Below are 27,114 nucleotides of genomic sequence, written 5' to 3' on the forward strand. Positions count from 1 at the left end.
TGCGTAGGCCTTCTTCAGCGATGCTTGCCTTTTCTGTAGCGAATCCCATCATCCACCTTATCGTTGAGCCCCGATGCACTGCCAGCTTCCTTGTTCTCATTCCCGTCTATCACCCAGCTCTGCACAATCTTCTTGATTTCAGGCTTCTTCTTCTCCCTCTTCTTCGCCTCGGCAATGCTCCTCACGTAACCGCTATACACCACGACCTCGGCGATAGCAACAACTCCGCTCCCCCCCATGCTCAATCCCAGCCTTTTCGGCACGCTCCAGTGTCTCGCAGCCACCCAAATGAACACGGCGCACGCTACAATGGAGACCAACACGTTGATGATGAGGATGATCTGGCGGTGTACCTCCTCGTAGCTGAGATCGTCTTCGTCCACTTTGTCGTAGGGCGTGGAAAGCGAGAACGGCGTCGCGGCGTTGGGGAAGCGCTGTGAAAACGTCTCGGTCTTTGCAAGAGGATCGGGATTTAGCATGCGGTTGTAGATGCGGGCTTCTTCTTCGGCGCGGAGACGGGCCATGAGGGCTTTGTATTCGGGGGTGGGTTCTTTCTTGGGCGGAGGAGGAGCCGTGTAGACGGTCGAGTTGCGGAGGAGGGCGTCAAGCGTGGTGGGTATGGGCTCTTTATATTTCGCGTCGCCCGCTTCTTCCTCTTCTTCGCCGCCGTGGGGTGTATCCTCCCGTCGCTTCACACTCTCGGTGTCGCTGGATAGACGGGCGGCGTGGTTCTTCAAGAGCTTCGAGAGGTCGATCAGCTGGCCGTGCGAGATGGGGTTTCCGGGCTTCGCCTCTACGAGCGGGGGATCGTCTGGTTGCTGCAGTTTGGCATACTCGTCCGGGTCGACTTGTTCCGCTCTGGCAAGCGCGCGCACCGCGCCTGCCGTCATGGTCAGTAACACCATGGCGAGCGAGTGTTGTGGAGGTTCGGCAGATGAGATCAGCGCTGCAGCTGTGCCAGGTACATGATCGGCATTAAATCCCGCCGACACGGCTTGGCTGCAGAGAGGACTAATCATGACGCGCTAGTATTTTCCGATATCTCCCATTGCCAGCTCGTCGAAACTCGTTTCAGCCGAAGCAATCTTTCGGACCGCCTCAATTGCACCTGTAGTGACCGCCGCTACAACTATTCTTTCCATGACGAGTCGAGTGTCGCGGCTCGCGACGAGCTTGGCCGCGAGAAGCTCGCAGCGTTGCCACTGCGCGAGCTCCCCAGCAAACAGCATCACAACCCTTTACCACCCCTCGCGCCGGCGGAACCAGTCGTCTTGGGCCGCCGCCGTCACCGCCGCACAGCATGTCTTCAACCCGCCTCCGCCCGACCCAAAAGCCCCCATATCGGTGGATCCGTTCCAGACGGTTGCAAAAGAGTTGAAGTTTTTGACAGGAAACATAAGGCAGCTGCTTGGGTCAGGACACCCGACGCTGGACACGGTTGCAAAGTACTACACGCAGAGTGAGGGGAAGTATGTGCGGCCGATGCTGGTGCTGCTCATGAGCCGAGCAACGGCCCTGACGCCAAAGATGTCGAGGGAAAGTAGTCCGCTTTCCGTAAACAGACCCATCACGAGCCCCAGCGTGCTTTCAGACGAGAACCCCTCCGCACCAGACGCAGAGTACCCCAGCGTATCCTCCCTATCGAACGACACCGCCTACCTCTCAGAAGACTCAGACATCCTCCCATCGCAGCGCCGCCTCGCCGAGATCACAGAGCTCATCCACACCGCCTCGCTCCTCCACGACGACGTAATAGATCACTCTGTATCGCGCCGGTCTGCGCCCTCTGCGAACATTGAGTTTGGCAACAAAATGGCCGTCCTTGCGGGCGACTTTCTCCTAGGTAGAGCATCCGTGGCCCTCGCGCGCCTCCGCGATCCCGAAGTCACTGAGCTCCTCGCCACCGTCATCGCAAACCTCGTCGAAGGGGAGTTCATGCAGCTCAAGAACACCGCTTCTGATGAGCGCAACCCCGTCTGGACCGAGAACACTCTTACCTACTACCTCCAAAAGACGTACCTTAAGTCCGCGTCGCTCATCTCGAAATCTTGCCGCGCTGCTGCGATTCTGGGAGGAAGCTCGCCAGAGGTCGTCGAGGCCTCGTATCAATACGGGAAGAACCTTGGTCTGGCGTTCCAGCTCGTGGACGATATGCTGGATTACACGATTAGCGGGGAGGAGCTAGGCAAGCCTGCGGGTGCAGATTTGGAACTGGGGCTGGCGACTGCACCGCTGCTTTTCGCATGGAAGGACAACAAGAGCCTTGGAAAGCTCGTTGGGAGGAAGTTCTCTGAGCCCGGCGACGTGCAGAAGGTATGTTACTCGGAGAAGACGTAGAGGTCATAATCTGACTAACTTTGGTAGGCACGCAACATGGTTGCCGAAAGCTCAGGATTGGAGCAGACACGCGCCCTGGCACAGGAATACGTCGACAAGGCCATCCAGTCAATAGCGTCCTTCCCGGACAGTGACGCGAAGACCGGACTGATCGAGATGTGCACCAAGGTAATGAAGAGGAGAAAATGAGCGGTCGCAACAAGAAGGCAAAGCCCGAAAAGCTGCGCAGGCGGCTTCTTGTATTATTATGCATCGCCAACAGGTGGCGCGGCATCCCTAAAAATCGAGAGTCCCTGAGGGCCGGGAGAGGAAGAAATCTCGCCGCCGCGACCCTTGACATGGCTGCATTCACATTCTGTACATATACTGTTGTATCTACTCCGCGTCAGAGCGGGCATGTCTGGCATTTGCCGGGATAAGCAATTCAAGATGGTTCTTATTTACGCGTTTTCGAGCGGGGTATCTAAGACAGTGCATTATCCAAAGAGTGATATTCAGCTCTCGGTGAACGGATTCGGCGGGAGCGTTTCCGGGTCGTAGCCGGTGGCAGGCGTACTGGCATCTACAACGGTTTCCAGAACAGCTTCCGGTGGTGGAACGGTCTCCTTCCACACGCGCACTGTTCTATCCAGACTTCCACTCGCGATGAGCTTCTCCGTAGGGTGTGTGTCAACGGACAGCACAGCTTCCGAGTGTCCCCCCTCGAGCCTCTGCAGCACATTCTTCGTGCTAACGTCCCACAAGACGATGCCCCCCTCCTCGCTGCCAGAAGCCACAAACGCGTATTCGTAAGGCGGCTCAGCTCCATACGTTCCGAACGCGCCGGCAAGACTGTACTTCTTGTTGGTGTGCCCCTGGTAGGTCTTGACACACTTGCCCTTCCCCTCAATGTAGTTCCACAACCGGATGCTCGAGTCCAGCGTCCAGGCCAGCACGTACTTCCCATTTGGCGAGAAAATGACGGACGTCACGGGCGCGTTGTCCTCATGGATCAGCGTGCGCAGACACTGGCCGGTGCTGGTATCCCACACTCGTATCAAGCCGTCGTGCGAACAGCTCGTGATGAGCGTGCCATCGCGCACGAAGTCAACACCGCCGACCGGATCGGAATGCGCAGGGAGAGAGCGCATCACGCGGGCGGCTCGGACGTCCCAGAGAAAAACGGCTTCGTCGTAGGACCCGCTGACCAGCATGTTGCCCTTGGGTGAGAACGCAATGGCGTAGACATAGTTGTGGTGGCCGATCAAAGGCGTTGGGTGCGCCATGCCTGTTGCAATATCCCAAAGTCGTATCGACTTGTCGTCTGAGCCGGAAGCGAGCACTTTGGAGTCCGGCGACCAGGATATGGTGGAGACACCGGCAAGATGGCCCTCAAGCGTGTGTTCAAGGGCGCCGGTTCTGGCGTCCCAGATCTTGATGGTGCAGTCTGCGGAGGAGCTTGCTATCCAGCGGCCGTCGGGGGAGAACTTGACTGATGTCACGCCCTTTTTATGCCCGCGTAAGATCAGGGACTGTTTGTAGTGTAGTTGTGTGGGCTTCGGTGGAGGTGGGGTCATTTGCGGGCTCGCGGAGCGGTGTTGAGAAGATGTTCGAGAGCCGGACCTTGATCGCGAATGTGAAGGTGTGTGTGATCGCGATCTTGACCGAGGGCTCCTCCGATCTCTGTAGTATTCTCGGTCGTCTTCGCCCTGGTCTCTGCTATAGCGGCGTGGCCGTTCGGCGAGCCTAAAACCTGGAGAGCCATTGGGCGGCGTTTGCGATGCGGAGCGCTTGCGCGGAGGCGAGCCAACACCATCGTCTTCGTCTTCCCTGCGTCTTTTGGGCGATGTTGCACGGTCGTCGGCCATGTTGGGTGGTTGTCTAGTGCAGGGTGCGGAACGCGCCGTGCCAAACGCGCGCTCCAATTATTCTGCCACGCCAAAGCCCACCGCCCGCTCGGTGAATGCAAGGAACCCTGATCCCTGCAGGCTCACAGCGTCATTTCAACATCGTCTCCCTGTCTTCCTGGGGTTCGATTTCTCCATGCACGAGCGTCCAGAGTCGCCCTTTATGATTGAAGAAACGAGCCGACCACCCTCCAGCTTGCGCATCCTCTCGCTCAACTGCTGGGGGTTGAAATACATCGCGAAGCTCCGCAAGGAGCGCCTCACAGAAATCGCGAACCAGATCGCCGCCGCAGACCCTCCGCCAGACATCGTAGGCTTGCAGGAGTGCTGGACTCAACGAGACTACGACGTTATCCGAGAGAAGACGAAACACTTTCTTCCCTATGGAAAGTTCTACTTCAGCGGCATATTCGGTGGTGGATTGGTGATATTGTCCAGATGGCCCATCGAGGAGAGCAGCATGACGCAGTATCCCCTGAACGGACGGCCGGCAGCCTTCTACAGGGGCGATTGGTTCGTGGGCAAGGGAGTGGCTTATGCGCGGATACGCATGGGTCCAACGAGGAGGGACATCGCAGAAGTCTTCTGCACGCATGTATGAAACCTTCGTCGAGCATTGAAATAGCAGCTGACAGTTTCAGCTTCACGCTCCGTACGAGACTGAACCACACGATTCCTACATATGCCACCGCACAGCACAGGCCTGGGAAATAGCAAAGCTCATGCGTGGGGCTGCCGAACGCGGACACCTTGTCATAGGCTTGGGAGATTTCAACATGACACCCTTGTCTCTCGCACACCGTATAATTGAGACGCACTCGCGCGCGCGCGACGTATGGCGGGTCCTTTACCCAAACTCTTCACTGGGCGCAGCAAAGGACAAAGTGGAGCAAATGCGGAACGTCCCAATGCCCAACGCCGAGTATAACCTCACCAAGAACGGCGCTACATGCGACAGCGCGTTGAACACCTGGCGATGGAACAAGGCTCACAGCCAACGATTGGCAAAGGGCGAGAATGTGCAGATAGAGGCCACCGTGGACGACCCCAATGCGAAGCGCCTCGACTACATTTTCTTCAGCAGCGGCTCACACCACGATGCGACAAATGGGCATCCGAGCGCAGAATGGACACTCAAGGAAGCGAATGTAGGTATGACGGCCAGGCATCCAACTCTCTACTGCTCTCTCAGCGACCATTTCTCCGTCGAAGCCACGTTGGTCCGCAATCTGGAGGAGCCGCTATCGACCACCTCAAATGGACCCTACGCGCTTCCAGAGACGTATCTTCCCATTGGGATATACGACGAGATTCTAACCACAATTGCCAAGTATGCTAATCGTGAGCGTATTCAGCGCCGGTTACGTCTCGGCCACTTCGGCTTCCAATTATCTCTCACTATTGGCTGTTTGATTGGCGTGTGGTGGGTACCACACAACTATGTTGCGTTTATCTTAATGCTGATTAGCTCACTGAGCTTGAGCGTTGGAGTCATTGATGGGCTGATGGGTGGCCTTTTTGTGAGTAGCGAACTGAGGGCCCTGAAAGAGTTTGAGTGGGAGGTGAGCAATACCAAGGAGAGAGCACTGGCGAGATCAGCAAAAGAGGGCCTCTCTGCCACATCATGACAATGAAGCTGGCATGGATTGCCATTGGCGTGAACGAGGTGGCAACGCGTTTGAAAAGGTATTGATAGCATAAACATGAAGACATGGCATTCGACGCACGATGCAGCAGTGCATGCCGTCGTCACTAGCTTTCTCCTTAATCGAAGCGCGACGTCATTTTGAAAGACAAGACGATATGTTTTCCCCTTTTGTGGCATACTTCAGGAGCTGAAGATTTGGTCACAGAATCGCGGTAGAACACAACCCTTTCATGTCCTAGACTTCGAGCGATCAGTGTTCTCTACTTATAGGTGCAGGGCTAGCCAATAATTTGAGCTGTGTCATGATGTGATCGTGTGTAACCTGGGTCATTGTTTTGTTCAAGTCTCGTCTACGCTCTGGGTAACTACCTTCCCTCGAAAGCTTCCCCGCTGCTTTCCAGGTGCCGGGTGCACCCAACACGCAATCACGACGCGTATATCCAACAATGGTGGCCATGCAAGATCAATCTGGGGTTTTTGCGTCCTCGTGCAAACCACGAAAACCCGCATTGCACGGATTCGATCGGAGGCCGAAACATGATTTCTTTCCTGCTCGCTATGCGCAAAGCCTCCTCATTGTAGACATCCGCGGGTTATTCGGTCTCAGCATGGCGAACTTCTGGTGGATCTCGTTGTTGGTCTGAAATTTATCGTATGTTGACAGCCATGAAAACCATGTGATATGGTGATTGAACATGTGCTTACCGAACCAAACGAACTATATCGTCGCAACACAAACAAGGACGGGACTTTCAAAACGTACACATCTCTGGAGGCCACACACGCCATCGACGATGACAACACAGCCGAAGCAAACCAGCTGAAGTACGTCTCACAACACCTATGCATTGAAACGACGGGTCTGGGCTTGAAATATTACGAGGTGCACTTTGTACAGATAAATCGTGTCAAGGCTACCGGTCTCTATCAATCTCGGTCATTCATGGCCTCATGCACCAAGAAAAACCTTCGGTGCCTGAAGGTAGTGAGGTTGGAAAAATCATCCGACGCTCACAGACAACGCTATTGTCGAGGTGCTCCAGGGTATTTGAAGGATTTGTGCAAGGCGTTTTCCAACCTCACCATTTGGTATGCAACATCTGGCGGATGTCCTCCTCCGTATGGTCAGGAAGGGCCACTGCCATTCGTCGTGAACGGCGCTATCCTTAACATGGGCCTTAGAGGAGACGACCTTAGCCATCTGTTTCGCTGACATCAACCCACACAAAAGTTCGTGATCGAGCAAGGGACGAATAGGCTAAAAGAATGGAAAGATTCCGTGGAAACCTGGAGTCCTCCAACCTGTGCTTCGTGTTACCACCATTCGGTAAAATAGGCAAAAACAAGTTGATTAATGGCTATTACGGCCTCAAACGGGAATGCCTGGAACGATGAGAGTTTGAGGATGAATTAAACGAGACGGTAGAACAACCTATAAGAGAGGTTACGAGATGGATACAGTATTAGCTATAACCGCCGAGAAAAGAGATGCATATTTCGGAACTACTTCTTGCACCACCATCAAATCCCATTTCCCACCTCAACCTTGCCAAACACCTGGCTTCGGCGGCACGAATCCATCCAGGCTGCCCTCAAGGCCATAGTCGTAGCTAGAAAAGTATACGTCTACCAGAGCGTTAGCTCCCCACTTTAGCCTTCTTGCCGACATTCTACCACCACCACGAACGACATACCTTTCTGTCCTCGGGTGTAAACCCCGGGGATCTTGACTTTGTAGTCTTCTCCGGGCTCCACACCCGTCCGATCATTGATGACCTCCACATGCGCACAATTGACGTAGAATTGTGCGTCCTGGGGGTTGGGGAAGATGTGTTCCCAGCGAACAAGATATTTCCCCGGAGGCGTAGAAGCCGGGATGGTGAAAGTCCACTACACAGCGCAAGCATCAGCATCAGCTCGCTCGTCGATCACAAAAGCTAGCTACAAGCCAAGGGAAGAAATGCACCTACGCTCGTCGACCTAAAGGTGCCCCACAGCGCCTTCGTTGCATCATAGTACGGCTTGTTCGTCGGATCGTCAAAGTTCACGCTCTGCGACGTACGCCCCGCAGTCTGGTGGATCTTGTACCAGCCCCCTACACCATATATCAGCCTCTCTCTCGCGCGCTCAGGACAAGCAGGTGTGGACATACTTTCCCCCTGATAGTCATCCAACTCGCCCTGCGACCCTCCCTCCATCCGACTCAACCATGCACTCGCAAACCCCGGATGATACATACTCGGCGGAACGGTAAGCCCCACGTCCACGAAGAATCCGACCTCATCCCCCGCCGTCACGCTGGCCACCTTGGGATGCGACCACCCGAGTGACGCATTCCGCCCGCATATTAGGTCAGGGGAGTGGGGGTTTGTGTTTGGGTCGTAGATGTGGGAGGAGGGGGAGGAGGGGATCGGGGAGACGGCGCGGATGTATTCGAAGGGCGTGGTGGTTTGGTTATCGAAGATGAAAGTGCTGGTTACCCCTGGTGAAGCATTAGTCTGCGTAAATGGGATAGAGGAAGCTAGGGACGTGCAGTGGGCGCTGGTGAGGCCGGCGTTGAGAAAGAGGACGTTGAGAGGTTTCATGGTGTCACTTAATTGTGAATGTGTATGTGCATGTCGAAGAAATTGCATGCCTCGAGCTTTTAGGGCATGATGCACCACTGGTTCCCCCACCCGAATGCAGACCTACCGCTCACCCAAGGACTTCCGAAGAGAGTCCTGCCGCTGCAACGCTTCCCACTATTGGCGCAAACAGCTAGCTAGCACCGGTCACTAAAATCCTTCCTTCACAAAGTCTTTTCCATCATAGGATCGGAGTTTTCTAATATGCGTACTTTACTTCGAGACATTAATCTACGCGGATAGTTGAGTGCGTTCCTTGTGTGGAAGCTGCAGGTAAAGAGTCAGCAGCACTGCAATCTTATAGGTGCACCTTGCAGCGGAATCTCAATTAGCCTGAACCAGGCTCGAGGACATGGTCGCTGAGACCACAGGAACGTACATGCGAAGGAGACAATGAACCATGTAACGGACGAAAGTACAAGGGATGTAATGTAACCTTCCTTTGGAGATGAAATGCTAGTAGTACAATCATGCGCAAGAGTATATGCTAATTCGTTTCGTTCTGTTGGTATCGTGAGGAGAAGTGGAAAGCCGATGCGTTACCTAGTTGAACGCCCACTGGCGATGAAAGCCAAACCTAAAACCCTGAATGAGACCAGTGAAGGTGTGATGCGCCGTTCCCACCTGGTGGAGCCATGCCGCCGCCTTGCTGTCTCCCGACCATGCTTATGCAATGACACCCAACGCACACCGTAGCCGCCCCGGCCCCAAATCTATGCTGTAAATTCTTGCCAAAAAGACTATGCTCCTTTACTGTGGAGTCATGACTGTATGAGAGCAACATCATTCTGCTAGGCCTTGCCCTCGATAACACTGCCAGACCCGACACTGCCACCAAGGTCCCAGTAGTTACGTCCACTACCCCCGGACCGCTTGCTCTTCTTGGTACTCTGGCTTGTCACTGACGAGTTGCTCTTGAGGACCTGATTGCGCAGCGATGGCTGTTGGTGATAGTACGTCTTATATGTAGCGCCTTCCCTCTTCTTCGATCTCGAACTTGTCGCTACCGGCTCTCTCGACCGACTGACCAAAGGGTGGTTCTGTCGAATGATAGCCGCCCTCCTCGCGCTCGCCTGTGGATCCTCTGCCTCTTCACCCACGGTCGGCGCACTCGAAGCTTTCCTTGGTTGCGAAGAGATACTTGACCGCCGCGAGGAGAATCGCTTCAAAAGGAAGTTGAAGACCATTTTGACGTCGAGCTCGCGTTCCCAATACTCTTGCTCGCGTGCAATCTCCTCGGCGTGGTTCACGAGTGCGGGAGCTGTACGAGGGCCACGAAAAGAATTCAATGGGTCGACCGACTCGGGTTCTTCTTCGATGCCCCAGAGAGATGCTTCGCTGTATACGTTAGAGGGCTGCCCCGGAAATGTGGGAGCAAAATTCGCCGAAGTCGCCATGGGAGTGGAGCCTGAAGCTGTAACGTCGGACGGTGTTGAGTCGGTCGCAACAGTAGTTGAAGGTTGCCCGGCAGAAAGGCCTGCATACTCCGGCATATCTTGCGCAGTAAGATAGGTAGAAAAGGCACCGGGATGCTCAGACAGTTGATGCACCAATATGCCGAGCTCCCGTGCCACTCTTTCGAGAAGCCGATGCTGCCAGTCTTCGTCGGGTACGCCTTCAGCGTCCATAGCTCTAAGAGTGGCGTCGATGGAAGCCCTCGTTTCGGGAGCCTCAGCGGGTCCTGTCGCTACCTCGTCAGGTAATGACTCGCCGAAAATAACTGACAGTGTATCCTCATCAATGCCCATCAAATCGCGTATGACTCTTCTTGTTAGCCGCTGCCAGAACGACATGTTTTCCGTGCTTTCATCTGATGCTTCGCTCTGGCCATCCGACACTGATCTTGCGACCTGTGACGTGGTGCTCTTCATGGCATGGTGGGCGCTGTCCGTTCGGCTGCGAGCAGCACTGACGATACTCATTCTGCGCCTGCGTCTGGTCTCCCTCTCGATCTCTTCGAGCAGCGCTCTGCTCTGCTCGAGTCGCCACTGCTCTATCCGCTGCCGCCTGTCCTGCTCCTGAGTGAGCTCCTCCGTCTCCTCCAGGGCATCCAGTCGTCGCTGCACGCTCGATCGCCGTCGAGCTTGGCGTCTTCGCGGCGTTTGTCTCTCGAACTGCCACATGTGCTCTGCCATATCGGCATCGGTCTGGAATGTGCCCAAGCCATCATGCGTCGGCAGAACGGTATCGCCACTCTGCTGCAACCTGCTTGATGGCCCTGCATACTCGGACGGCTCGTGAAATGCGTGCAGGCCGTCGTCCAAACTATCCAACTCCTCTCCCTCTTCAGTTACATCGTCGTCCCCATGGGAGCGTGCGGCGGTGTCAAGAGAGCCAAAGTCGCTCAGGCGCGACAGGCCGGCTGTGCGCGGTGTTCGTTCGGTCGAAGTTGTATGTGTGCGGGCGGCGGTAGAAGGCGCGCCCGGTGAGAAGAGAACCCATTCCTCCGACTCTTCGAGGGCTCTCTTCTGCTGCGGCGAGGAAGTGGTTCCGATCTCGGCCGGCGGTTCATGGTACGAGATCTGGCGAGCAGATTGCGGGCGTTGCTGCTGGCGAAAAGCCATGGTTACTCTCTGTCTCACGTGGGACTGTCTTGACTCCGGAGAGTGCAGCACTATGGTACTGTAGGCTTGTTGTACTTGGATGTCGGTCCCCTAAAGCGGGGAACTGACCCAAGGAAGTCGTGCGATGGTACAGGGAACGCGCGATGCTTCGACGATCGGGAAATAAAGGGAAAAGCTATTGTAATATGGGTTGCATGTCTTGTCGGGTCGTGTGCAGCCTATGTGTCCAGCGGGCAAACAGGCCTTGGCTGCGCAGGCCTGGGGCGGGTGATAAGTAGAGTATGTAGCTCAAGATGGTCGCCGTCATACACCGCTAAGACGCAATAGGGCGATCGCGTTTCAGCGCTTGGGTCACAAGACTAACTTCCCGCGGAAACAAAGGTCGAACAGCGTGTCGACGAGCAAGTTAAGATGAAGCCGGGAGAATAATGTATATAGAGACTGAAGAGGTGTGGCGTCTCTCGTAAGACAGCAATGTGTACAGCTCAACGTTGAGTCCTGGGGCCCTGCCCCGGCTGATAAGGCAGATAGCTCGTTGTTTGTCAGAGCTGTGGCTGCACTTGGCCTTGGCCGCGTGCCTGCACACCACCACTCGGGTACTTTCGCCATCTTTCTGATTGATGATGAGATGAGCAGGGGGATGTTTTTTTTTCTCCTGCGAAACCCTAGGATGCCCCATTATGACTCCCACGAGCAACCTGGCATTTCGTTTTCTAATCATAAAGCAAAGTAACTCCGCCGAGTCTTCGGCAGCACTCGATGACGGCAGCAGATCATAGAGAGGCACCGTCGAGCCGCCGGTGAGAACATCATAGCACGCGTGCTGTGAAAAGCACGCAAACAAGCCCTGACCTCTATTACTCGTTGACGCCGCTCACTAGTCAACGTGGCATCGACCCAAGCCCCTGTTAGGTCGCTTCAGCATGATAGGTAGGTAAGGCGACACATTAGTCTGATATCAGCCTCTGTCCTGCCTATTAAAGGATCATGTTGTGCAACGCCGGAGTTCGGCCAGCCTTCGATGTACAAAGATCTGCAGAATATATGAATAGCGCCCCTCTAGGTATCTATCTTGTGTAGCCCACTACGCTTTCCGTGCAGCAGCTATAGGACAGGTAGTATGATACATAGGTACAAAGTGCAACTTGTATTGGTATCGTCCTTCAAATGCAAATTGACATGCAAATCCAGGCGCAGCCGGTGAACGCCTCCGAGAATGACCCAAACCTAACCCACGCGCCACTCCTGTACGTGGATTCGATGAATAATGCTAGAAAATGATTGTCGTCATCTTTCGTAACGTGTCGTAAACGGTCTTCATGCGACTTCTTTCACGCCGAAGCGGTGCATGTCTTCTTCGCTCATCTCTTCTCCATGACCCACAAGTGGATATCGCTTGACATATGGACGCGATTTTTTTTCGCCAATCCACTTCTTTAGTATGCATTCGCCGTTTCCCTGACAAATTTCCTTCCTCCCCAGGTTTTTGAAGCGAGGACCAAGCGGGCCATTGACGTAGTGATACTGCCCCAAGAACCTGTACTGTCGAGAGTCGCTGAGAGGGTAGAACTTGTCGCCCCAGTGGCCCATGAAGTAGAAGAAGCCTATGGGTGAATCTCGAGTCAGATTGGAGCTCTTAAGCTCATCTCTTCTGTAGTCGTATGTGTAAGAGTGCATGTTCTTGGTCGGGTCCCAAAGTGGTCCACGATCGGTGACATCATGGAGAATACCGCCTGGGAGAATATACGGATGGACGCCGGACGTAGCGTACATGGCGTGAGTACCAGTGGCAGAAAATCCAACAGGCTGTAGGTCAGGTTAGCATTAGTGTTACACCGCTTTTCATGGTCACTTACTCTCTTGCCAGACTTCTCTACAGCATCCCAGGTGTACGCCTCTCCAAAGCTATGCTCACTGAAAAACACTGCCTTCGGAACGCCATCCTGGAAGCGCACGGTGGTATGCTCCCAGTCACCAACGTGGTTGCCGAAGCGCACGTTGAAGACGGAGTTGCCAAGGTTGTAGCTGTAGAAGAAAAACCAAAAAGCATCTACAACACCATTTTCTTTCGGCACTACAATGAGCACAGCAGGCGCATCGCTCTTGCCTCCAACGACTTTCTTTCCTCGCTTCTGAAGCGTCCGACGAAGCTCGGATTGCCAAGGCTCGTCAGCCACATCTACGAGCTCTTCGCCTTCTGGAGTGTTGGTTGGTACAGCGGTAGGCGCTGGGACACGGGTGTTAACAATTCCAGTAGAACGGATGCCGCCTCTTTCCATAGTATCACCGATGCCAACATTGAACCAGCTGGATTTCTCGCCATCCTTATCTTCCTCGTAATGGCCACCTTGTTCAGGTTCGCCGTCAGGTTCTGGATCATCTGGGACTTCAGGAACGTTACTCTTGCCTCCCAACCATTCAGGGTAATCCTCTACATTGTCGTCACTTTGCAAATACACAAAGCGGCCCCACTTATTGAGCTCGTAAAGGTTGTCGAGCGTGGGATGATCGTCAACGGCCTGAAGAGGGGTGTAATTTAGATGCGGTGTGGTGTGAAACAAATGCTCCCCCATATCGCAAGGCCAATACTCCTCGCCAGAGTACAGATGAATGAGTGGTGCATGGTCTAAAACGTACTGCGGTATCTCGCGGTCCTTATCATCGAATGCGTTCTGCGCCTCACTATCCTTGTGGTTCCAGTCTTCAGGGAGTTTTCGGGCACTTTCCAAAAACTCCTTGAGATCGATCTTCTCGTGCTCATTGTTGTTATTGGGTGCTGGGATGTTCACACCGCCTGCTGTTGTCCAATGCGCTTGATTCAGATGCGCCAATCCACAGAGCCCAAACCAATTGCAGACTCTCCTGTCTAGCCATGAACGGGATGAGTTGACCCAATTCTTCTCCTCCAATTGTTCCGACGGCGGGGTAATGCGCGGAAAGATCGCATTCTGATATACTTGTGAATAAGTGAACAGGCCAAAGAAAGTTCCGGCAGCAGCGATTGCCGGCTTCCTGCCCTTCATCTGCGTACCCGTGTCGTTGTTAGGCCCGCCAACAGTAGCGACAGAGGGCGTCGGATCTGGTTCGGACGATTGTTCATACGAAGAATGGGCTATGGAGATATCGATGACTCGGGTGGAGTCTTCGTCGGAGGCGGCCGGCGCGATGTTCGTGTGCTCGTCTAGAGAGTTCAAAGGAGATACCACTAGTGGCGTGGACTCAGGGACGAAAGCAGTAGATATGGGCAAGGTAACGGACGGGACGGGGAGGAGCGGTCGGAGAGGGACCTGGACGGCGCCATGATGCAAGGCAGGTACGACGGGCACTGACTGGTTAGCCTCTGACCTAATTGAGCACTATCACTGACAAAGATCGAGTTGTCTCGAGTACAGGGAGCCGGGTTGGAGCCGAATGTTCCGGAGGCTGACAAAGTGTTGAAGGGTTCCCTGATAGCTGGAGGAAGCACGCGGAAGAAGCACGTCAGGACACGCTCAGGTGGAGCGCGCCTAGCTCAGCGGGCTAATGGGACAACCGCAGAACAAGTGCACAATCTGGGACCTCGCGGATGCAGCGGAGGCTACATGGATTACGGTGCACCCGGCCGGATTTTGGCGGGAACAACTCACTTTTGTCAGGCTGACGGTCACCGACCCCGCGGTGCCGGCGGTGGGATCTAAAGAACGTGCAGCGGGATCGTAAGAGGTCGCCGAGGAGATGGTAGATAGGTAGACGTTGCAATGCACAGAACTTCGCGTCCAACACAGGCGGATCGGGTCAAGAATATGCAAGTCTCGGGGAGCTTGCAGCGTGCATGCGGCGAAGGTATGGCGGGAGCTTGGCATACGTCGAGACTAGCCAGATTTGCGTGCTGATGCACGAGCGCTTGAGGCGACGTCCAAGGTTTGACGCGAGTAAGCAATGTCAATCGTGGAACCGCAGATTCAGAAACAATCTGCGATATGCTGGCGGCTTGTGCTGCGCTGACGCATTACGCTCTTGGGCATGCCGACATCGTCACTGGTACCGTTGCCCAAGAATGCGGAGGCGAGGCCGAGGTGCGGGCAGATATCGATAACCTTATCACACAAAGAAGTAGTTACAATGCAATGCGCTACTGCTCTGCCGGATTCAATTGAGCGCGTCAATTACTATGCAGAAGATATGCCACGTGTGAGTGCCATGTATGTAAATGAGAACTGACCGCCACCAGCCCAGACCTGTGTGGTTCCGTCTCCACAGATAACTAGTGCTATGAGAGCCTTCCTGGTTAGAGACGCGGTATCATGAACCAGGTACGAACATATCAAAATAAAACATGCAACAGCTTACACATCACCATCCTGAGGAGATATAATTGCCGAATCAGGAGCATGTGTTCCCTTGAAGTTCATCTTATCTACAGTACATGAAAAACCGATACGAGAGCGACATTCGCGCCAATGCAGAAAGACCTCGGCACTAGCGTCGTGAACATTCTAACACCGTCACCATCCATAGCCAGGCCACAAAAGCTACCACCACAACTTCAACTCTCGTAGATTCCAGTCACTCACAATGGCTTCGGGCACATTCGGGTCGTACCCCGTCCTCTTCGGCACTGGCCTCGCATGCGGCCTGCTAAGTCTCGGCCACACGGTACACGCACATGCTTCCTCGTTGACACGCATTCGTTGACACGCGCCGCAGGCCAAAGGCCTCGAGCAGTTTAAGCATCCATCCACGAACCAGCTCCCTCCTCAACTCCGTGGCGCCTCCAAGATTGGCTGGTACGAGGGCAGCGTTTGGTTTTTGATTGCGGGCGTTATGAACTACAAATGGAGTCAAACGGGCCTGGTGGACCTTGCCGACAAGACTGCTGCCAGCCTGTTGATCACCTTGCTCTTTGGAGCTGGTGCAAGCGTGAGTACTTGGCCGGTGAATCGTTTGATGACGCTGATCACGGGGCTTAGTATTGGCGCGTGAATGACAAACCCTCTGCTGGAATTCTGCTCGCGGTGGGTGTATTGCAAGCTATTGGTGCAAAGCAAGCTTCGTAAAAGGCAGCTTGTCAAGCGCTGAGAAACAACGTCACATGCACTGCTGGTTGGACCCTCCGACTATTTGCCGTTAGGTAGTACAAGAGGTTCTCAGAGGACAAGATTATATTAGTGTACATAGTCATGGCAAGATCAATGCCATGAGGGAAGGATTATGCTTCGTTCATCGTGATCATGACCCCAGTATTGTGCAGATGGCTATTCATGTTGAAAGCCAGACCCGTAAAGTCCCAAACACTTTTCGCCATGATCAGCAAATCGATCGCGCCAACGCGCCGTCATAAACTGATCTCTGTGAGACCGTTAGTAGATTAAACGTGCATAGTCGCGGCACAACTCACCGTACAAAATGCAGTAAACAGATTTGGTGTTGCAGACAGTTTTCTACTCCTTAGCGACAGCCTCAGCGGTGGCATCATCGGCGGTATCCTCGGGCACCTCAGTCGGAGCTTGCGTAGAGATTGTCGATGCGCTAGCTGAGCTCACCGTAGAGGTTTCGTAGCTAATTTTGAGCTTGACTTTGCGGTCGTTCTTGGCAAGAAGGCGCTGAAGGCGCTCGGTGTAGTGCTCCTCCATGCTACGCCTGGGGTTGCGAACGCATTCATCGTAAGCCAGCTGCTCCAAACGCAAGAAGGCCCGCTCGGCGTTCTCCTCAATCTCTTCGGCCCAGGTACTCTTCTCCGTGACTCCGCTGACAGCGCCTTCGCTCTTGATAGTGTCGAAAGAACCACCACGCGTATGGGAACCGTTGTTCGCGGGGATAGCCTGCGTAGAAGAAGTGGTGCCCTTTGCAGGTCTGGTGACGGGTAGGTCCTTGCTCGAGAACATAATATACTCCTCGATGCGCGGATTAAGCCGAGCCGAGCCGAGCGCAATAGGAATAGCACCTGGGGTAGGAGAGATGAGCGGCGCTACGTTCTTGTTGATGCTATGAGCATATCCAGGCACGCTCCTGGCCACCGAGCGGCCAGTGGAGCTCTCATCATCCGCGATATTCTCAGCCTCGTCCTCAACAGAGGTCACGATGGAGCGGTTGCTCGAGGCGCAATCTGAATCTCCACGAGGTGAGCCACACTCGTGAAGCTTGAGCATGGCTAGACGGTCTCCAAGGAGGCTGAATCCGCGGCTACGATGGGGGCGGTAGAAGACGGACGGCGCAGGGGAGAATGCTTCGGGGGTGTTGATGGGAGGGCTCGGTAGCATAGCGAAGTCCGCTCGCTCATTCAGGTCTTCTTGTATTGGACCGAGTATACGGCCAACAGCGTCGAAGTCTGGATGTGCAACATTTTCGTTGCTGGTAGCAGAATCGGTATACGGTGTTGGATTGGGAGGTGTCGGTGTGCCCGACGTCGAGCTGAGAGACATGACCTTGGTAGTGCTCATGGTAGCCACGAACGCTCAGCTACTGAAGTCAATTGACACTGTTGTAAGCGCGAGCGTTACTGCTCGAGGTTGAGGGGGGGTTTCCTTACGTTGTTATGCGCTTGTTGCATGCAGTGAATGTTGCGAGAAAACAGATACTGGTGAAGCCGGGAACCACAAACACTTGTCGAGTGACGAGCAACCGAAATTGCAAGCGCACGCCGGGAGAAAGGGTGGATACGTGAAGTTGACGGCGTTACGGGCGCTACAGGCGGTGACGGGAGGGTTTGTGCGGGCGGAGGGCAGCGACGAGCGTGCCTTCCCTTTCTAACTTCAGATAAACGCACATGCCTCTTCCCCCATTTATACTCACGGGTCCGACGGCCCAGTGATGCTACCCCGCGATCGATGACGCACGACTTCAAGTTCCCCAGATGGCGTGCGGAAGACCGAAGTACTGGAAGGCAAGTCGTGCATCGCAATGGCCTCCACCGGCGGCCCAGTTTGCCGGCCGCTGGTCCTCGAACAGACAGTCGGTAGTTCGCCATTGCCCGCGGCATTGTTCGTTGCTTTTCCACGCTTTCCCCTGCTCCGAACCCAGGGCAGGAGGTTGTAGTAGCCTCCACATGCGAAGACACCGATCCACAAGATGAGCTCCGTCCCGTAGATGACAAGGCCGAGAATATCTAACTCCTGTTGGAATAAGACAGACACTAAGGAGAACAAGTCTCCAGCAGCATCGATCCCGACAAAGAGGAAAGAGATCCCGCGGACAGTGCGATGAGTGTAGATGTCCAGGTAGTGCCGAAGCACACCAGCCGCAAGCAACGCTGCCGAGAGGACGGCCATGAGAATCAGCGGCCATTGGGCATTCCTGTCTTGCGCGATGCGCAGAGCGATGATCAGAGCTGCTTGTATGCCGCCCATGATGCAGGCGACAGGAACTACAAGCGCAAGGGAGCGCCAAATCGACCACTTCTGCATAAGAAGTCAGCCACTTCACACTTCATAGCTTGTTCCACAGGAGATCACCTTCTCATAGTAGTAACATTGGATCCATGTTACCAAGCTTAGCAGCGTCAGGATCTGTGGTTGTATCCTCAACGCAATGTTGAAGCCTTTGACAATGTTATACACGCCGAGCGGCACGCCGGCCCACGCCCACAGCATCATCATCGTAGGCTGGAGACCAACAGCATTGTGACGACGATAGTTGATCACTATTTGCGGAATTAACTGCCTTTTGTCAACATGGTCCTAGTTTCCAAGATTGAGCAACAAACCTGTATAGACCAGCAGACCTAGGAAGAGTTAGTCCCGCGGGGCCACACGCGTCCTTATGACGACAGATCGGGAAACATTAACATACAGCGCCTATTGTTCCAAGAACATTCGCAGCGACGGGCACATTCATTTGGTTATATCTGGATAAAGGTGGGATGATGAAGGAAGTGCAGCACTGAGTCCAAATATATAGCCTAAGCCAAGGTGTGGGTCGCAATGCTGGTTGGTCGATTCGAAAGCAATTCTCCCCTTGAACAATTAGCAATATATCAATCACATCTCATATCCATGAGTCCGTCAGATAACAAAAAGGAACACTGATGAGATGAAGCAAGATGGGACGAAGTGATCAGTGCAGTTGCATGCCGTCTAGCTGCCCAATCGGCTCCCGCAGAGCACCGCGACAAGGACTAGCGCTTCCCGGACGAACTTCGCGCATTTCAAAGCATGGCACCACTGTGAATACAAACACCACACTCTTTTACACGCACGATTGCTGGACAAGATCATGGCACCAGGACCGATAGACCAACCGGAAACGGAGCAAGTGGACCCAAAACCAGTGCCCAAGCTCTCCAAGGGCGTTGTACTGGGACCAGATGGCAAGCCGTAAAGTACCCAGCTCCAAATGCGCCTCAAGCACACACAGCTTGAGGACAAATGTAATAAATGTTCTAACTTCACTTTGCAACGCAGATGCCGCACCTGCACCGACGTATCCTCCCTCTTCGCCATGACCAAGAGCACAACCAAAAAGCGCCCCGCTCTTCCCACCGACTGCCCTCCCGACGTCGCGCAACTCGGCCGGTCGTCCTGGACACTGCTCCACTCCATCACCGCGCAATACCCCGAGAAGCCATCCCCGGAGAAGCAAGCAGAGACTAGTACGTTCATGAAGACGTTCGCAAAGCTCTATCCATGTTGGCATTGCGCAGGCGACTTCCAGGAGTGGATGGCGAACGGGAATGCGCCGCGGGTGAGCTCGCGGGAGGAGTTTGGGCAGTGGATGTGCGAGGCGCACAACGCTGTCAACGTGAAGCTGGGGAAGAAAGAGTTTGATTGTAGGAGGTGGGAGGAGAGGTGGCGGACTGGGTGGAAGGACGGACGATGCGATTTCTAAGAGGAGAGCATCGCGTGTATGATATTTGTATATGAGAAGAGATACCCTTAGCGCGATTTCGCAACATATGAGGTGGTATACGGCATTGGGCGGCGTTAGGATACCATCTCAGCTTCGGCAGGGTGGCCTCCAATCAAGAGTGTACTATATGGCCATACTCAGCACGTCTTTACATGAGCAATTGCCGCGCATTCCTTGGGCTTCATATGCCACAGGACCAGGATTTGACGATCTTTCTGACTTCTGAGGGCCGACAAGATTGCTCCAGCGTCTTCTCGCTACCACTGACGACTGACAAAGCTAACCCAACCACTTCCACGCCCTCACGTATATCACCCGTGATGCCATCCCCGAACCTCGACCCGCGCCTCCCCTTTTACCAAATCTACCACAATGGCCCCCTCGGACATCCTCCCTTTCTCCTCCTCCGACGAACACACCAACATCACCACCGCCCCAGACATCACCACCCTGTCCAACCTAAATCGCGACTCCGCCATCGCCCTCGCACCCTGCTCCTCCTCCTCATCCTCCTCGCTGTCACCTGGTTCGCCACCTCCCGTATCTGCGCGCACCAAGCCGCTCTCCCCGACGCAGAAGCGCATCGCCGCTCCGTAGCCGTAGCAAGTGACCATCGTCGTTCTCGGAGCACTACAGTTGGGGGCCTGCCCGTGAACGGGATCACGGGTCACCGCGTCTTCAAAGTCGAGAGGAACGTCTCGAGGGAGGAGTGTGCAGGCAGGGAGAGCGTGTCAACGCTGCCGAGATACGAGGAGAGATATAGTGTGGTTGCGTTGAGTGAAAGGGAGAGACAACACGGGTGGTGAGGGAATGCGGCTGCGCATGGGACGACGACAAGGACACACGCGGAGCTACCGCCGCTGTCACCGAATCCGATACTGGAGAGCCTGACATGCCCTGCTCCGGTGACCGCTCCCATTTCTGGTGGTTTCCGTAATCACATTTGTAACGATGTAAGGGGACGATGGAGTGCGAGGCAGGAGTGTTGATGAAGGTCCTTCGTCTCGTCATGACAGAGTCCAGAGGCGACTAGTGGGGATGCGCTTTGCTAAAAGAGGTCCAGGTTGAGAAGATCGAGTGGGCAATAAATTATCTTTTGTCACGACATCTAACGTCAATATCGCGGTTGGCAAAGGCGTGCGCGGAGCATTTTTTTTGTCACCAATCTTCGGCAGTATTTGACTTATGGGATGCTTGATTCGTTTGGTAATAAACCCGGGTACTTGATTTCCACCCAGTGCTCCTGAAGCTAGCCAGACATGTCATGTCTTCTGGGATCCGGGATAACCGATCCCGCATGCTCATTAGTCTGCATGAGAGCTTAGATATGTTCATTGCTCAGATGGCCGTAGATTCATTGCTCTCCAAGACCTGTCTATCCAAGCGCCCACATATGCTCGAAGCAGAGTAAGGTATTGCTGCTACAGCAAGTTAGAACGGGATTATCGCATGATTTCCTGGAAGATGAGGACTATGTAATATTAGCACACGAAAATTCATCGCAGAAGTTCGGCTACGTACGCTTCAATTGCTCCTTGGTGAGGTTGTCCTTGTTCTTATCGAAGTCAAAAAACTCCTCTGGAATAGGGTCGGCAGTAGGCTCGTCATCGGGATCGTGGTACGGCTCAAGGTACGGGTGCTTCAGGGCGTCTTCGACTGTAATACGCTTGACAGGGTTGAACGCGAGCAGACGCTCCAAAAGGTCGAGAGCAAGGTCGGAGGTCTTGGGGAACATGGCCTTCCACGGAATCTTCTTCTTGAAAGGAAGCGACCGAATGTACTCGCGAGCCCGACGGGACTTGATGCCGTAGTAGTCCTCCATAGTCGGTGTACCCAGAACGTCGAGGATAAGGGTGAGCTGGTGGTGGTCTGCAATCAAGGGTCAGTTGGATGTCCTAGTGCTGTGGGCGACAATACTAACAGTCCTTTCCAGGGAACAGTGGCTTGCCGCTGAGCATCTCGGCCAGAATGCATCCCACACTCCATACGTCAATGGCTTTGGTGTATTCCTTGAACGTTAGCATGATCTCGGGGGCTCGGTACCAACGCGTGGCAACGTATTCCGTCATGAATCCAGAGTTGTCTTCGGTAGAAGCGGCCGATCGTGCGAGACCAAAGTCGCAGACCTTGAGATCGCAATTGGCGTTGAGCAACAGGTTGGAAGGCTTCAAATCACGATGCAAAACATTGGCCGAGTGCATCGCCTTGAGAGCACGCAGCGTCTGATATATGAAGTACTGGCAGTGATCGTCGGAAAGCTCTTGCGTGCGAATAACACGGTGCATATCCGTCTCCATGAGTTCCTGCGAATCGTCAACACATGGTTTCGCCACGAGATTGGAGGCCACCTACCTGGATCAGATAGACCTCGGTGAAAGTCTCGTAATTCCTCGGCTTCTGAATGTCGAGGATGGAGATGATGTTCTCGTGGTTGAAGTATCTCAAGAGCTTCATCTCTCGCAGCGTTCTCAGACAGAACATGGAATGATCGAATGGTGTGATCTTCTTAATGGCAACCTTTTGGCCTGATGGCTTGTGTAGCGCCGAGCTATACCATGGTCAGAAACCGTGACTTGACAGACTGGCTAGCAGAGCTTACCAGACGACTCCATATGCTCCCTCGCCAACCACATCTTGGATGTCGTACTGCTCCGACACGTTGAAGGATATCTTCCGCGAGCTGCCGCTTCCACCGGTTGCGCGAGACATTGCGGCGGTTTGCGAGGGGGTTTGCGCGGATGCGCGAGGCGGATACCGAGATGAGCTGCTGCTCGCTTTATGAGACGCTAAACGGTGAGCCGCGCAGTCGTCGATGGAAGACTATCGCTACCGTGACAGTCTGTATCTGCGAGAAGAGCAGTCAGCAATGTATTCCATTGTTTGTTGGTGGAAACGCGACGGCGTATTGTTCTCGAGCAGGAAGGCGTCGCCGGCGAATCGTTTGCCCCTTGGGCCGCGGTTGAAGGGAGCTCACTCAAGGCGCAGTAAGTGCGGACCTCGCTCGCCTGCTGCCGTGAAGTAGGTGGTGGGTGAATTGAAGACTCCCATGGCCACCCACACACAAGGCGCATGACGGCTGGCAGAGCCCACCATGCAAGCCCGCATGAGCAACGGAGCTTGCAACAGAGATCAGGGGAAGGAACATACCAATTCGAAGATGTCGCAGCCGCTGTGGGTCTGGCTTGCCGTCTGTCGTGCAGACGGTCGCTCCTTCTGCGTTGCAGCGCGTGCAACTTGAACGCTCCTATTCGAAGACGGGCGGGTTGCGAGCCGTGTACAGCGGGCGAAACGGAGCGCAAATCTGGCGGCAGGTCGACCAACAGCGAGGCGGCAGCGTAGGAGAAAGAGGAGGGGTGAGTGTGTGAGTAGCGGGGCGCCTGGAGGAATACGATTCACGGCGGGGCCTGTCGCTACGCGATGTGAGCTGGTTGCCAAGTCAGCCTTGTTCACTGTCGACGTGCGCAAGGCAGGAACGGCAGCAGGGAGGGCAGGAGCGAGTGATTCGGGTGCAGACGTGGCAGCGGTGCGTTCTTGTTCTGCTCTACCGTGTCTGGGGCTCGCCAGGAGAAGGGTTCAGCTCTATCGCGTGGGGCGGGTGCTGCGTACTAGCAGTGGTGCCGTGGCGGGATGGCGGGGCGCTCTCTGCAGCTGTGTCCTGAAGCGGCACGACGACAATATGCAAGTTCGCAGCACGCAGTCGGTCGCAATGTGGATGGGTGGGATGGGCGCAAGGAGCCTGGGACCGCTCACCGCATTATAACACGCGCGCCCGAGCCTGCCATCGCAAAGGTGCAGCACTGGACCATCACTAGCCCACTCCAACGCCCGCACGAGCGAGAAGGGAGGGTCCGGCCGCGACGAGCTAGCCGCTGGGACTGTGCTCGCGCTGGAAACACCCGCTGCGCTGCGCCCATTGGCCCGCCGCCGTGTGCCTGTCTCACGCTCCCAATGGCAACTCCATCGTGAATCACTCCAGGCCCAGTCCTGTGATTTCTGCACCTCACACCCCGACTGCACCGCCCCATCTCGTCGTCCGTCCGGCACATTCCCCAGCATTGCGCCTGCGCGGTCACGTACTTTGCGACTGCTTGTGCCGCTCCGTCCGCGTTTGGGCTTCTCCCTTCCGGATTTCAAATTACAGACACTCTGGAATAGTCTCTGATCTGGTCGACCTCGCCTGAGGCCGACCATCGTCACATCTCAACCGGTATCAGGTTGTATGTCCAGGCCAAGCTTCGTAGGGCAGCACCTGAAACTTCTCTTGCGTTTCTGCGAACCATCCTGCAGGGGTCGAGTTGCATCTCTGCGGCGCCTATACCTAGCGTGTCCACGTCTCAGACGGCCTATCCATGCGGCTGTCTACACTCCCGAGACCATTGGACAGCACACCTCCAACTCATCTTTCTACCCACCACCGGCGCCCCATCAAAGCGGCTTCAACGGCTCATTTGTCTATGGAGTGCTCCATTCTGCCACTTTAGACATGACGTCCCGCTCTCTGTTTTCCAGAGTCCGTGTTTGATCTCGCTCGAGCCAACCTTCTCGAACCGTTTCAGACTGCCAGCCGAACACCATCCCTGCCACTTTCGGACCGCCATGATTTATGAATACCCTCACGGCTGACTCTTGCCTTCGCACCTGAAGCAGTCACTCCTGCCGCCTTTATCCATTCTATCGACTCCTGCATCGAATATGGTCTCCGTGATACTGACTAGAGTCTGGATCACCGGCAGCTTACAAACGCTACTAGCCAACTTTCGGAGAACTCGACACTGACAAGCAATGGCCATTGGCGAACACATGAATATCTGCGTAGCGGTCATAATCACTCTCTCGTGGCCGCAGAACACAGCCATCTCAACCTCCCATTTCACTACTATGGTTGCTTCAACGTTACAAAAGAGTGCCACAAAATGTAAGCCCGCGAAGTTGAATAGCTATCTGCTATTTGGTCAGGCCGTGGACTTCCAGGGATACCAACTCGAGCACGTGGCTTGAGCGAGCAACCGTAGATGCAGGGTCCCGGACCCTTACCATTGAAGGCCGGATCCCCACGTGTTCATCCGTAAGTTTACACAGACTAGAGCTCTCCATCTTCACTTCTTTGGGAGCAGTCTTGATACCCCGTCTCCCTATTAGACGGCTCCTTTATCAGCGCAGACCATGGTGCAAGAGTTTTTCCGCTCTATATCTACCTGCGCAGCCGTGAATCACCGTGACCGAGATTGTGGGCTTGCACGTTTAGCTTTGTTACTCGGCCAGATCCTCTATGATTTTCAGGTTTGGTTTGGAGCCAGTACGTGGGGCCTACGCTTTGTGTGCCGCAAAAAGCGGGAGGACTTTCAAACCAAGCCCATGAAGCTTTCAAGATGGTCAGGGAACCAAAAAGAATCTATAGGAAAGCGGTGAACCAGGTTTGAACTGGTGACCTTCGGAAACCACGAGTATGAGTACTGCAGTCCGCTGCTCTACCACTGAGCTATCACCGCAGGAATCATGGTTTCCTAGCCACAATATTAAGTGAAGTCATTTATATACCACGTGAAAGAGCTAAAATTCTCGTGAATTTACCTTTGCACGAGCTGACAACACTGTAAGAATTACATGTTCGCATCGTGCGATGGTGCAATATGGCGTTCGCTGCCCCGCAGCGAAGGAAGCATCACACAGTGCTCACCATGGCAGTTAGCGTGTATATTCCCAGTCGAACTTTGCCTAACAGGATACATATAATTTTGCAATACTACCCAAAATGTATGATAAATGTTGGACAATCATGAAGTTCAATTGGATTTCACCGTACAATAACAATCCGAATTCCATAGTCCTGAGTCACAGCGGCTGACACAAAAAACTGGACTTCTAGAGCACACCTCAACTTTTAGAAACACACTGTATGATACCGTTGTAAAAGTACTATTTAATAGTCTACTCCCATTTCTCACAGCTACAAAGTTCCAGTTTTTACGATCGGTCGTTGTGAGTGCTCGCGACCGATCATACTGCTCACGATACAGACAGCATTGATCCTGCTGATCTTCACTTCACTCCATGCTTTTACTTACCTATCAACAGACAGGTAATAGCCCTGTTCGTGGGAAATGCGCGGGAACAAGCCGAAGATCATCAGCTAAGAGGTGATACATCCTAACCCTTTTGCAGATTCTTTTTCTCTTACGCAAAGGGCTCATCGATGGCGATCTGAACGATGAATCAGTTCGAGAGCCAGGACATGTACTAACTGCAAGCCTTGACCAAGGACAAGCCGAGGGGCCATAGTCCGCTCGGTGTGTAAACAAACCACGTTTCGCTCTAGGTGTAGACACCTTGCCAGTCCCACAATACTCGATGCCGGACAGAGTCAGCAAACCTCCTTCTCTTCGGGATGTTCTACCGAAGAATTCAAGTCAAGTCACACAACAGGGTATCCGACGAAGGGACAGCGGCAACTGACCCACAAGTACATCAAAGCACTACCGCATTGGAACGCATAATACATCCCTCAACACGCAAAGCAAGAAGAACATTTCCATCATAAGTGCAAACACTATCATAACAGTCCAGGCTGGCGTGCTCAGCTAATGCAATCCCATCCTCATGCGCCCTATATGCAATCGTGTCCCATCGTATACCAGTCACCCCTTGACTTTCCTTGCCCCGTACCAGCGGGTTTCACACACTTTCTCCCGAACTCCTTGCCTATCTATCCATGTCCGATCTTGAACCACGTCCACCATCCTAGTCACATCGGCCCCTTGGGCGGGTATTGTTGTCCGCCCCTCTCGACCTGGGGCTTACAAGTGCACCTACACGCGACCTCTCAGCAAAGGTCCGTTGTATGCAAGCTAAGCAAATATACCATTCTTCTTGCGGGACGTTGTCCATGACGCCGGCGACGTGGTTGCCGCAGCCCCACCAGGTGGTTTTGTCTGCGGGAAGTGTCAGATGGAATGTCCGATGGTGGCGAGAAGGGGGGGGGGGGGGGAGAGCTTACGGCAGGATTCGCAGGTTGATTTACGGCACATGGTTTTGTGTGGTTGGTTGTTGTGAAGAGGGAGTACTCAGGACGGCAGTGACGGCTCGGTGTTGGCGGATTCAGTATTGTATCCAGTTTTGACTTCAGTATTGTATCCAGTTTTGACTTCAGTATTGTATCCAGTATTGGATTCAGTATTGGATTCAGTTGTTTGTTCGTCTCAAGAAGCCTTGGTGCGTACGATTCCACAGCAGCA

At 54.1% G+C, this 27,114-nt stretch overlaps 13 protein-coding genes and 1 non-coding gene across 14 annotated transcripts; 5 read left to right on the plus strand and 9 right to left on the minus strand.

Annotated features, from left to right (window-relative positions):
* Positions 1-14: 14 nt before the first annotated feature.
* On the minus strand, positions 15-1,019 carry CC84DRAFT_1095677 (uncharacterized protein; the record flags this gene model as incomplete). Its single annotated transcript, XM_018174624.1, has 2 exons — positions 15-646; positions 698-1,019. The coding sequence occupies 2 exons, from the start codon at positions 1,017-1,019 to the stop codon at positions 15-17; spliced, it is 954 nt and encodes a 317-aa protein (XP_018033800.1).
* A 36-nt stretch (positions 1,020-1,055) lies between these two features.
* CC84DRAFT_839894 (decaprenyl-diphosphate synthase subunit 1) lies at positions 1,056-2,800 on the plus strand. The gene is made up of 2 exons (XM_018187610.1): positions 1,056-2,313; positions 2,365-2,800. The coding sequence occupies exons 1-2, from the start codon at positions 1,141-1,143 to the stop codon at positions 2,524-2,526; spliced, it is 1,335 nt and encodes a 444-aa protein (XP_018033801.1). The 5' UTR covers positions 1,056-1,140; the 3' UTR covers positions 2,527-2,800.
* Positions 2,750-4,199, minus strand: CC84DRAFT_1165672 (WD40 repeat-like protein). Its single transcript, XM_018178771.1, has one exon. The coding sequence runs from the start codon at positions 4,182-4,184 to the stop codon at positions 2,832-2,834; it is 1,353 nt and encodes a 450-aa protein (XP_018033802.1). The 5' UTR covers positions 4,185-4,199; the 3' UTR covers positions 2,750-2,831.
* A 144-nt stretch (positions 4,200-4,343) lies between these two features.
* On the plus strand, positions 4,344-6,155 carry CC84DRAFT_1122663 (DNase I-like protein). Its single transcript, XM_018175637.1, has 2 exons — positions 4,344-4,818; positions 4,865-6,155. Exons 1-2 carry the CDS (start codon positions 4,360-4,362, stop codon positions 5,849-5,851), a joined length of 1,446 nt encoding a protein of 481 aa, XP_018033803.1. The 5' UTR covers positions 4,344-4,359; the 3' UTR covers positions 5,852-6,155.
* A 1,256-nt stretch (positions 6,156-7,411) lies between these two features.
* CC84DRAFT_1218767 (uncharacterized protein) lies at positions 7,412-8,456 on the minus strand (the record flags this gene model as incomplete). Its single annotated transcript, XM_018183029.1, has 4 exons — positions 7,412-7,497; positions 7,566-7,761; positions 7,842-7,966; positions 8,024-8,456. The coding sequence occupies 4 exons, from the start codon at positions 8,454-8,456 to the stop codon at positions 7,412-7,414; spliced, it is 840 nt and encodes a 279-aa protein (XP_018033804.1).
* An 845-nt stretch (positions 8,457-9,301) lies between these two features.
* Positions 9,302-11,059, minus strand: CC84DRAFT_1058365 (uncharacterized protein; the record flags this gene model as incomplete). The annotated part of the gene is made up of 1 exon (XM_018173562.1): positions 9,302-11,059. A coding segment is annotated over one exon (1,758 nt), but the record flags the coding sequence as incomplete, so codon positions are not given.
* Positions 11,060-12,376: 1,317 nt separating this feature from the next.
* On the minus strand, positions 12,377-14,082 carry CC84DRAFT_1095641 (uncharacterized protein; the record flags this gene model as incomplete). Its single annotated transcript, XM_018174623.1, has 2 exons — positions 12,377-12,865; positions 12,916-14,082. The coding sequence occupies 2 exons, from the start codon at positions 14,080-14,082 to the stop codon at positions 12,377-12,379; spliced, it is 1,656 nt and encodes a 551-aa protein (XP_018033806.1).
* A 1,531-nt stretch (positions 14,083-15,613) lies between these two features.
* On the plus strand, positions 15,614-16,095 carry CC84DRAFT_1218770 (uncharacterized protein; the record flags this gene model as incomplete). Its single annotated transcript, XM_018183030.1, has 3 exons — positions 15,614-15,694; positions 15,746-15,958; positions 16,009-16,095. The coding sequence occupies 3 exons, from the start codon at positions 15,614-15,616 to the stop codon at positions 16,093-16,095; spliced, it is 381 nt and encodes a 126-aa protein (XP_018033807.1).
* On the minus strand, positions 15,986-17,687 carry CC84DRAFT_840069 (uncharacterized protein). Its single transcript, XM_018187612.1, has 3 exons — positions 17,568-17,687; positions 16,437-17,497; positions 15,986-16,387 (listed from the first exon to the last, which is right to left on the minus strand). The coding sequence occupies exon 2, from the start codon at positions 17,476-17,478 to the stop codon at positions 16,480-16,482; it is 999 nt and encodes a 332-aa protein (XP_018033808.1). The 5' UTR covers positions 17,479-17,497; positions 17,568-17,687; the 3' UTR covers positions 15,986-16,387; positions 16,437-16,479.
* Positions 17,688-17,826: 139 nt separating this feature from the next.
* On the minus strand, positions 17,827-18,871 carry CC84DRAFT_1188149 (uncharacterized protein; the record flags this gene model as incomplete). The annotated part of the gene is made up of 4 exons (XM_018180975.1): positions 17,827-18,435; positions 18,490-18,693; positions 18,741-18,758; positions 18,827-18,871. The coding sequence occupies 4 exons, from the start codon at positions 18,869-18,871 to the stop codon at positions 17,827-17,829; spliced, it is 876 nt and encodes a 291-aa protein (XP_018033809.1).
* Positions 18,872-19,197: 326 nt separating this feature from the next.
* Positions 19,198-20,050, plus strand: CC84DRAFT_1165678 (mitochondrial FAD-linked sulfhydryl oxidase-like protein ERV1). The gene is made up of 2 exons (XM_018178772.1): positions 19,198-19,350; positions 19,438-20,050. The coding sequence occupies exons 1-2, from the start codon at positions 19,250-19,252 to the stop codon at positions 19,859-19,861; spliced, it is 525 nt and encodes a 174-aa protein (XP_018033810.1). The 5' UTR covers positions 19,198-19,249; the 3' UTR covers positions 19,862-20,050.
* On the plus strand, positions 19,835-21,009 carry CC84DRAFT_840263 (uncharacterized protein). The gene has a single exon (XM_018187613.1). The coding sequence runs from the start codon at positions 20,035-20,037 to the stop codon at positions 20,686-20,688; it is 654 nt and encodes a 217-aa protein (XP_018033811.1). The 5' UTR covers positions 19,835-20,034; the 3' UTR covers positions 20,689-21,009.
* Positions 21,010-21,324: 315 nt separating this feature from the next.
* CC84DRAFT_1095827 (protein kinase) lies at positions 21,325-22,591 on the minus strand (the record flags this gene model as incomplete). Its single annotated transcript, XM_018174635.1, has 5 exons — positions 21,325-21,353; positions 21,404-21,751; positions 21,804-22,185; positions 22,235-22,430; positions 22,482-22,591. 5 exons carry the CDS (start codon positions 22,589-22,591, stop codon positions 21,325-21,327), a joined length of 1,065 nt encoding a protein of 354 aa, XP_018033812.1.
* A 2,692-nt stretch (positions 22,592-25,283) lies between these two features.
* Positions 25,284-25,371, minus strand: CC84DRAFT_t71. The gene has a single exon. It is a non-coding gene; the product is annotated as a tRNA-Cys (tRNA).
* Between the last annotated feature and the right edge of the window lie 1,743 nt (positions 25,372-27,114).

The sequence above is a fragment of the Paraphaeosphaeria sporulosa genome, assembly GCF_001642045.1.
Source record: "Paraphaeosphaeria sporulosa strain AP3s5-JAC2a unplaced genomic scaffold CC84scaffold_7, whole genome shotgun sequence".
NCBI lineage: Eukaryota > Fungi > Ascomycota > Dothideomycetes > Pleosporales > Didymosphaeriaceae > Paraphaeosphaeria > Paraphaeosphaeria sporulosa.